Source organism: Octopus bimaculoides, chromosome 28 (genome assembly GCF_001194135.2).
Source record: "Octopus bimaculoides isolate UCB-OBI-ISO-001 chromosome 28, ASM119413v2, whole genome shotgun sequence".
In the NCBI taxonomy this organism is placed as follows: Eukaryota; Metazoa; Mollusca; class Cephalopoda; order Octopoda; family Octopodidae; genus Octopus; species Octopus bimaculoides.
The window spans coordinates 15,605,361-15,616,012 of NC_069008.1; the positions used below are offsets into that span (position 1 = coordinate 15,605,361).

The 10,652-nt window shown below is 37.0% G+C and overlaps 2 protein-coding genes across 2 annotated transcripts in view; both read left to right on the plus strand.

Moving 5' to 3' along the window:
• Nucleotides 1-2,472, plus strand: part of LOC128251077 (zinc finger protein 431-like) — a 74,200-nt gene extending 71,728 nt beyond the window's left edge. Inside the window, exon 2 of the mRNA XM_052977421.1 lies at nt 98-2,472. Coding sequence (XP_052833381.1) covers nt 567-1,448 — 882 coding nt within the window. The 5' untranslated portion in view covers nt 98-566 and the 3' untranslated portion in view covers nt 1,449-2,472. The remainder of the gene's footprint in view (nt 1-97) is intronic.
• Nucleotides 2,473-4,686: 2,214 nt separating this feature from the next.
• LOC128251078 (putative zinc finger protein 876) lies at nt 4,687-10,604 on the plus strand. Its single transcript, XM_052977425.1, has 2 exons — nt 4,687-5,509; nt 9,544-10,604. Exon 2 carries the CDS (start codon nt 9,953-9,955, stop codon nt 10,382-10,384), a length of 432 nt encoding a protein of 143 aa, XP_052833385.1. The 5' UTR covers nt 4,687-5,509; nt 9,544-9,952; the 3' UTR covers nt 10,385-10,604.
• Nucleotides 10,605-10,652: the final 48 nt, after the last annotated feature.

Genomic DNA, 10,652 nt, shown 5'->3' on the forward strand with positions numbered 1-10,652 from the left:
GATAAATGTTTATTTCTACAGATTATCTCAATAGAAATGAATCTGTATTTCTTCAGTAGCCTCTACATCTTACACTGTTGTTTCTCTATAATTTCAGAACATCAAATGATGCTGACATAACAGAAGAGACCTCAATATCTACCATGTTTTAAAAGCTGAGGGAAACTTTTATATGAAAACGATGTATTAGATTCTTTCTATGAATCTCTGGTAGAATTCCTGTGAAACATTTGCTCTGAAATAATATTATTCACAAAATTTGTGAACATCAGTCACTGGAGTGTCAAGAAGAGGTGCCCATGTACTAATTAAAGTTAGATAAATTTATGCAAGTGTTGCTAAAAAAGGGTAACACTGGATAGAAATAGAGCAGTAAAAGTGTTTGTAAGATATAAAGTACAAGAACAAAAGGAAGAAAAATATATAAACTGGGATTTGAGAGAGAAAGTAATAGAAGAGAGTGAGAAAATTATGGAATTAATTTCCTCTCAACACATGATAAAAGAGATAGGGTCATATTACTGATATCTGTAGAAAGTCCTTCTTTTAAAGAATATAACCTAATTATGCATAAACGTATTCATATGGGAGAGAAGCCATATCATTGTGATATTTGTGATATATCGTTCTCTGTAAGTAGTACATTAACTAGACACAAACGTATTCATACAGGAGAGAAACCATATCCTTGTGATATCTGTGGTAAATCATTCTCTCAAAATAGTAACTTAACTGTACACAAATATATTCACACAGGAGAGAAACCATATCATTGTGATATCTGTGGTAAATCATTCTCTAACAGTAGTCAGTTATGTAGACACAAACGTATTCATACAGGAGAGAAACCATATCCTTGTGATATCTGTGGTAAATCATTCTCTCAAAATTGTAGCTTATCTAGACACAAACGTATTCATACAGGACAGAAAATATATCAGTGCAATATCTGTGGTAAATCATTCTCTGATAGTGGTTATGTTCATGTGCACAAACGTACTCATACAGGAGAAAAACCATATCACTGTGATATCTGTGGTAAATCATTCTCTTACAGTGGTCACGTATCTAGACACAAATATATTCATACAGGAGGGAAAACATATCAGTGCGATATCTGTGGCAAATCATTCTCGGATAGTGGTTATGTTAACGTGCACAAACGTATTCATACAGGAGAGAAACCATATCATTGTGATGTCTGTGGTAAATCATTCTCTCATAGCCCTGCCTTAACTATACATAAACACATTCATACAGGAGAGAAACCATATGATTGTGATATCTGTGGTAAATCTTTCTCTAAGAGGTGTCACTTATCTAGCCACAAACATGTTCATACAGGAGAGGGGCCATATCGTTGTAATATCTGTGGTAAAACATTCTCTAAATGTAATGACTTAACTAAACACAAACATATTCATACTGGAGAGAAAGGAAAAGGGTAGTTTCTTGTTTGGTATATATTTTTAATATTCCTGTGTTTTGTGCTATGGAAAATATCACTAAAGTGTTTCAAAAATTTCTTTCTGTTTGAAAGGCCACTAAATGTGGAACATGACTGAGAGAGCCTTCCAGAACTGAACATGAGAGAGGGTCTAGGGAGTCTTGTTTGTGACATTTAAGAATATGAAGACTGAAAGCCCCTTGGTTCTCAGGAATTACATCTAAAATGCTTCAGATATGTAGCATATTAAGATACAGCCTTGTCACCATATAATTAATAAGGTCCAGGAAAAATGTGCCAGTGATATGTGTAGCAGCATCATAATGAAAATGTTTCGAGGGTAAAGGAGATGTCTTAGAAGTAAATGCAGAGATTTCAGATTATTGGACCAGGCTATGAAAGTCATTGAAAGAGTCAGTCCAGTTAATTAGAAAGAGACTTAGCCTTGATGAGATGCAGTTTGGTTTCATTTAGTAGAGAAGTACTATTAGTACTCTGTTTATAGTTTGGCAATTTCAGAAGTAAACCACTGTACATATCATCTCTCAACATGGAGGAAGCATCTGACAAGCTCACTCATATGGTACCTTCTTCAAAAGCCAGTAAATGAATGGTTTGCCACAGTTAAAAATGAGTATTTTGGAATTACTCGGGGAGATATTGTGAAAACTGAGACGGTGTCCTGTCTCCTAGTCCTGCATTAGTTGCATAAACTTAGACTCTGTGGATTTAGTGCTACACAGGAGAAGATTTAGCTGCTGCTGGGAAGGCACAGCATGTACCTCCAAACTACGCCTCCAACTGTGCGAACCAAAGCGTGACGTCACCAGTGAAAGAAGGAAAATTGGATAAACTCATTTTCTGTCAGCGCAGAAAAAAGAAAAGAAAACGACAAAAGTGTTTTTAGAAATAATAGCGTGTGCGAGAAAAACAAAATTCTGGAATTATGTACTGTATGCACAAATAAACAAAAAATTTTGTCAGCAAACCTGTTTGTTTTTTTGTGCTGAAAGTAAACAGAACAACGCCAAATTCACTGTGAATGTATGTGTGCTGAGTACTATTCAAGAAGAGTGGTCCCGCTGCGCGCATCTGCACTAGCTAGTCATGACTAGTCGATCCTAGAATGACTATCTAGCGCGAATGCGCAAAACATGTAAACGAAGTAAATAATTTTTTATGTTGAATCTTCCCCAACTTAATCTTAAAACATCGTTTTACGTTCTTCCAGGGTGTATTTTGGTGTCACATCTATTTCAGTAATCCCATTGTCGTACGCACTCCAACAATCAGAATATATAGTCATCCCTGGTTTGATAAATTTTTTAATAAGTGGTAGAAGAGTTTCAGAAGAACGGTCAGGTACAAAGACTAAAAGCCTATTTTTATCGGTCAAACCAAAGTGTTTGACCCGAGCTCAGAAAAAAAAAAAAATGCACGCTTGCAAACGGTGGGGTGTATAGAGGACTCGGAACATTCACATGGTGAATGTTCCGAGACGCCTCACCGGAGCCAAGGAACAAAAGAAAAATAGTGTAATAGATGTAAAACAACTTCTCTGAACGAATATCAAGAACACACACACACATACATATATGTAACATATATATATCTAACATAATAATAATAATATTAGGGATAAAAATCCTAATTTACAGGTAAAAACTCAATTAAATTACATTTATTAGAAATTAAAATTAAATTAAGTTTCACAGTATAAAATATTATATATATAGTTTTAGGGAAAAGAATCAAGGTTCATGAACTCATCGATGAAAATTCACTGTCACATATAGAAAAATTAATAATTAAAAGCACAATAAATGAGTATGATATAATACAAAGTAAATATCATAAGATAATGATAATAAAACGACTACATGTGTTTCATAACCAATTTTCAAATACATAGGAGGCGGCGCCCCCGGCCACGGAAGTTATTACACAGAGGGCGACCACCGAACTAGAACCTGAAAACAAACTGGCCGAAGCAACACCAGCAGTAGAGGAAACAAATTTCGAAACGGTGTCGCGTAAAAGGCCTAAAAAAGTAACGGAGTCCCCAAGTAAAGAGGCGGCTCCGAAAACTAAGGAAAAGAAGAAAAACAACCCGGAGGAAAGGAAAAAGGATGAGAAGAAAAAATTACTGGACTTGGAAAAAATAGAAGTCGCACATGATTTAAAGGAGAGGACCACTGTAGTAATTAAAAACACTAACAACACCATGATGAGGATAATCAAGCCCTACTTAAAGTGCAACATTTTTCGGACGAGTAACACCAGAAACCCAAACAGTATTGCAAAAATACCCTGCCGAAGGAACCCACCGTAGAAGAGACGAAGGGGGTGGTCTAAGCTTCATTGGAACTGAGAACGATCCCTCTGGATTAAGGTAGGAAATTTTCCTTCTGTTCTTGATTTTTGACATGGCTGCACTACGCGTAGACTGTCTGAATGTGCATGGCCTGACTTCGAAGTGGGAGCAAACCTGTTTCCTTGACGACCTCAGGTCACATAAAGTTGATGTTATGTTGCTACAGAGACCAAGCTGTAAGCCTTCTCACACCCCTTGAAAGACTATGAGAAAATCATGTCGGGTAGGAGGAGGGGGGTGGCGTTGTGGTTTTGATACGAAAAAGCTTGGCTCTGCAAACACGTGCAATCTTTGTAGACCCAGAAGAAGATTCGGTCGTTCTGGATCTGACTTTCAGTGGTAAGACCTTCAGGCTGATCGGCATTTACGCGCCTTGCGCAACCGATTAATGGAATTAGTTCTATCGACGCTTGCAGGATTTTCTTGTGACATTAAAAACGATAATAATGTTAGGAGACTTTACTGTGCACCTAGATAATGTTGGCTCAACCTGTAGGAGAAGTAACTCACGCCTCATTGAGCTGCTGAAGCGATTTTGGCTGGCAGATCGATTCAGACTCGAGGATCTGAGCGTTCCAATGTGGACTTGGAGTAATAACAACGGATCTGTCAGATCTTTTATAGACGGGATAATAGTGAATACTAGAGACAGATCCTCCTTTAGCTGTCCACAGTTTACTTATACACCCTAAAAGGATCACAAATTAGTGACGTGTAGGGTACATATAGATAAAGTTCAAAGACAGGGATCTGGTTACTGGAAGTTGAACAAGACCCTATTGGCTTGCGAAACATACTGTAACCAGATTAAGGAGTTAGTCATGAGGGCACTCACCGGTACCATGTTGTATAACCGGTGGTGGATTGACCTCAAAAGAACCATTCGACTTGAGTCTATTAGATTTAGCAAACAGTTATATCTAGAGCAGGCTAAAATAGAAGGGTCTCTAGTTAAGGCGTTAGAAGAGGTGCTGGGAGTGGGCTCTGCATCCCCAGTTTTGGTGGCGAGATCAACTTTGGACAGACACTTCAATGCCAAAAACGAAGGCTGCAGGGTCGACCAAAGCCTTGTGAGTGGATTTGGTAGATGGAAACTGAAAGAAGACCGTCGTTTATATGTATATGTATATATATATATATGTGTGTTTGTCCCCCCCAACATCACTTGACGACCGATGCTGGTGTGTTTACGTCTCCGTAACTTAGCGGTTCGGCATAACCGACCGATAGAATAAGTACTAGGCTTACAAAGAATAAGTCCTGGGGTCGATTTGCTCGACTAAAAGCGGTGCTCCAGCATGGCCGCAGTCAAATGACTGAAACAAGTTAAAGAATAAAAGCGTATTTCATTTTTAATTTATTTCGATTTCATTATATCGGATTTTTATACGATCTAACTAATGTATAACCCCAGTCCCGAAATTTTTTAATTTTTTTATTTGACCTTCGAAGAAATTAGCTGCAACATATTAAAATGAAAGGGATTTAAGAAGAGTCAGCGACCTTGGATAGTTTGAAGAAACACATGCATATTAAATTACTTCCTGTGGTGTCTTGTGGGTAAATGGGAATTTTTCAGTATCCAGCTGTCGCAAACTTTATAATACTAATAATCCGTACTTATAATTGATTTCTCAACTACCATATACACACATTTATAACAAGTCTATCCTTTATGAAACATATCCGTAAGTATTAAGCAATGAATATATTCAGTGGTTTTAATACTGTAACCGGTTCGGTTTTTAGCGCCACGATTCTTTGTGACTGGTAAATTTTCAGATTAACACCCGCACGATTTTCATTAGGGTGTTACGGTTAGGATTTTAGGGTTAGGGTTAGGGAATTCCGTCCCTAACCCTAACTCTAATCCTAAAACCCTAACCATAACACCCTAGCGAAAATCGCGCGGGTGTTAATCTGAAAATTTACCGTGATTCTTTGTAAAAGTTGTAAAACAACTTAGTCTGAAAGAACATCAAGAATACACACACACACACACATATATATATATATATATACACATACATACATACACCCACACACATATATAATCTGATTCTTTCAATGTACTAGTTCTATGGTATTAAATTGATATTAATTAATACCCAATTTTTTACCTTACTGTTTCAATTTATACATATATACATACACACACACACACACATATATATATATATTCACAGCAAGTTTTACACCTTATTACACTAATTATTATTTGTATTTGAGCTCGGGTCAAACACTATAGTTTAGAGGCCATGGACTGACGATGTGAATGTTCCGAGTTCCCCCCCCCCCCGTTCACGAGCCCGCATTTTTTTCTTCATATTCGTTCCCAGCAAGTTGTTTTACACCTATTAGGCTGTTTTTTTTTTTTTTTTGTCACCGGGTCAAGTGCTTTAATGTAAAAAAAAAAAATACACACATCACAGCACACAACTTCACTCTCTCTCTCTCTCTCTCTCTCTCACACACACACACACCACGCCCTTTTCATATACATGTACATACATCTTTCAATTTCCTGCTCTCATTTCAAAACAAGAACATGTGACTTTTGAGAAGTTTGCAGCTTGTAACAAAGGAATGCCCTTCGAATATCGACCAATGTATGCCCATCCTACTAGCAATTTGTTTCCTCAAAATTTTTTACAAAATATATAATTTTAAATAGAAATTTATAGAAATACTTTTCAGATGATGTAGATAAGGATTTTGTAGAAATTCGTTGACAAAAAATAAAAGTATAATTGAATGGGGTTTATGGATAATTTATACACCTCAACTTTATTTATTTTCATGACCTGTTGAACCTGACCGTGGAGGCGCAATGGCCCACTGGTTAGGGCAGCGGACTCGCGGTTTCGATTCCCAGACCGGGCGTTGTAAGTGTTTATTGAGCGAAAACACCTAAAAGCTCCACGAGGCTCCGGCAGGGGATGGTGGTGAACCCTGCTGTACTCTTTCACCACAACTTTCTCTCACTCTTACTTCCTGTTTCTGTTGTGCCTGTAATTCAAAGGGGTCAGCCTTGTCACACACTGTGTCACGCTGAATATCCCCCGAGAACTACGTTAAGGGTACACGTGTCTGTGGAGTGCTCAGCCACTTGCACGTTAATTTCACGAGCAGGCTGTTCCGTTGATCGGATCAACTGGAACCCTCGACGTCGTAAGCGACAGAGTGCCAACAAATGAACCTGGCATTCATTTTGAAATGGGTGAAGGAAATGGAAACCAAATCATGGCACCTCATTGTGTGTACATAAATATAAATAAAAACACGTCTATGTGTGTGCATAGTAGCGTGTTTTTCAATTTTCACGTATTCACTCTCTCTCACACACTTAGACCCATTACGCTAGGGAACAGGGTTTTTGTTGTATGATGTTGGAAAGATCTTTCTTACTAATTCGGGGTTGCTGATTTCAAAAATGAAATCCATTTTGCTCTATCATGTCAAGATTTTTCATAAACAGGGGTGTGCATTTCTCAACATTTCTGGCATTGTCACCATTTCTAAGGGTGGCTTTGACTTCATCAAATGTGAACCCACATATGGAGCTTGACATAACGTTGGAAACATAGTTTTTCCATGTCGTTTAACCCTTTCGTTACCAACCCGGCTGAAACCATCTCTGGCTCTGAATACAAATGTCTTGTTTTCATAAGTTTTGAATTAAAATCTTCCACCAAACCTTAGTCACAGTTTATGTTCCTAACACGAGCTGAATGATAACTAAGTTAGTTTACTAAATTCTTTGTTATATTTAAAGTAATTGAAAGAAACACAGAGCATCTTAAAATAAATACAGTAACAAAAGGGTTAAAATTAATGCAACTACAAAAGGGAAAACAAAAGTTAGGTTTTCAGTATCCTTAGTAAATATAGGGTATCAAAGTGGAGCAACTTTCAGTATTTTCAGCCTAACCAACTTCAATGACAGGAATGTCCTTTATACAATTAGATGTTAAGAAACAACATATTTTTGTGGTCCTTGACACCATGTGTCTTATCTTTACGCAATTTATCTGCAGATATGCCCATGTTTTGCTTAATTTTGTGTGACTATCATTGCAAACTAGATGAGATGTGTTTTATTGAACTTTTAACTGTCTCTTATGAAAATTGGTATTTTGAATGTGCCCTTAATGTTTTGATTGTAAGGTTACATGGGTCAAGGTCACTTTTCATTAAGCATGGTCAAAAAACTGTAAAAAGAACTTCATGGTATGTATGCTCTTTATGGAGCCTTGCCATTACAAATCTGCATTTGCTTACTTTATAACTGTTGACGATTCTGAAAATGCTTTCCCAGCTGACAACTGGCTTGAGCATGTTTTGTATTTCAGAAATATGGCCAGTTGTGAGAGAAGAAAATGTAAAAACAGTCCCGAGGTCTTCTGCTTATTTCTGGATTAGGCAGTGAAACAAAATCACAGATTTTGTGAAGAAAGCTTACTGTACTTCCTTAATTACTTCAGCATGAAACCGGATGACAAGACAAAGCTTTGGCGTCCTATATAGTGTGCAAAATACGTGTTGAAACACTGAGCCAGTGACTGCTTCAAATACTAAAGCAGAAAGTTTCCAACTCTGTCTTCTGAGAAAAGTAAGGTTGGAGTGTTTGATGGGCCACCTGGCATTGAATGCTTTTGTTGGAGTTGTATCTGATTTCCTGAGAAACAGGAAACCATAAAATTATGAAAATCTTGTGCAGATCCTGTTGACCAGTTTTCGAGCACTGGGCTGCAACATGGATGTAACTGTGCAATAAACAACAATGTCAACTTCTATTTCTGGACAAATACTAATGTTAGTGTCCACTACGCTGTAGTTTTATTTGAAAGCTGTTACCCGTTGTGAAGACGTCAGTGTAGTTTATAAATATGTAAGCTTCACACGAGATTCTATGCTGTAAATTTTAAGAAATTAAAATGTTAAGTTCATCATCTTTTAATGTCTATTGTCCATGCTGGAATTAGTTGGATGGTTTGACCAGGGCTGGCAACTTGGGGAGCTGCAGTAGACCCTAGTCTGATTTGGTGTGGTTTCTGCTGTATGCCCTTCCTAGTGCCAACCACTTCACAGAGTGCACAGGGTGCTTTATATGGCACTGTGCAGCTGCTTTTATGAGGAATGGCCACAAGTGTTTTTCAGCACCACAGGGACATGTCTTAATACTTTTTTTTCTTTTCTTTTCTTTTTATTGCCCACAAGGGGCTAAACATAGAGGGGGCAAACAAGGACAGACAAAGGGATTAAGTCGATTACATCAATCCCAGTACGTAACTGGTACTTAATTTATCGACCCCGAAAGGATGAACGGCAAAGTCGACCTTGGCGGAATTTGAACTCAGAATGTAACGGCAGACGAAATACCGCTAAGCATTTCGCCCGGCGTGCTAATGTTTCTGCCAGCTCACCGTCTTAATACTTCTGTAATGGAGTGCAGATCTTGAGTTGAGCAAGTTATCAGAAATCTCATTCTTTCTCATTTCACTTGAATGGTTCTTCAGCACTTCATGCCATGTCTTTCTGGGTGTCCCACTTCTACATGTTCCATCTACTTTTAGAGATTAGCACTTCTTTATGTAGCTGTGAGATATACAGCTCAGTTGTTGAGGTAAATGTTTATTTCTACAGATTATCTTAATAGAAACTAATCTGTATATTTTAGATAGTCTCTGTATCTTACACTGTTGTTTCTCTATAATTTCAGAACATCAGATGACATTGAAGTAACGGATGGCAAACCCCCAATATCTCTCCTGTTTTAAAGACTGAAGGAAAATATTATATGAAACAGATGTATCAGATTGTTTCTACAAATCTGTGTAGAATCCCTGTGAAACATTTACTCTGAAATAATATTATTAGCAAAATTTGTGAACATCACCAACTGGAGTATCAAGAAGAGGTGCCTGTGAACTGATTAAAGTTGGATAAATTTATGTTAGTGTTGCTAAAGAAAGGTAACACTGGACAGAAATACAGCAGTAAAAGTGTTTGTAAGATATAAAGTACAAGAACAAAAGGAAGAAAAATGTATAAACTGAGATTTAAGAGAAGTATTGGAAGAGAGTAAGAAAATTATATAATTGATTTCTTCTCAATAGGATAAAAGACTGATGTTTGTGCAAAGTCTGTCTTTTAAAGAAATTAACCTAATTATGCACAAACGTACTCATACAGGAAAGAAACCACATCAGTGTGGTATCTGTGGTAAAGCATTCTTTACAAGTAGTCACTTATCTAGACACAAGCGTATTCATACTGGTGAGAAACCATATCATTGTGATATCTGTGGTAAATCATTCTTTCAAAGTAATGCCATAACTAAACACAAACGTATTCATACAGGAGAGAAACCATATCATTGTGATATCTGTGGTAAATCATTCTTTCAAAGTAATGCCATAACTAAACACAAACGTATTCATACAGGAGAGAAACCGTATCATTGTGATGTCTGTGGTAAATCATTTTCAATTAATAGTGTCTTAACTGCACATAAACATACCCATGCGGGAGAGAGACAATATCACTGTGGTATCTGCTGAATCATTCTTTGAAACCACTACATTAACTACACACAAATATATTCATACTGGAGAAAAACCATATCACTGTGATATCTGTGGTAAATCATTCTCTCGAAATAGTGATTTAAAGAAGCACAAACATATTCTTACATACTTATATATATACTCAAGCATACATATATGAATACATACGTGTGTATGTATTTTCATCGATGAGTTCATGAACCCTGGTTCTTTTCCCTAAAACTATATATATATATATATATATATATATATATATATATAT

What these genes read in the sequence shown, in the direction of transcription:
- LOC128251078 (XM_052977425.1), top strand. Translation starts at nt 9,953, where the DNA reads ATGTTTGTGCAAAGTCTGTCTTTTAAAGAAATTAACCTAATTATGCAC.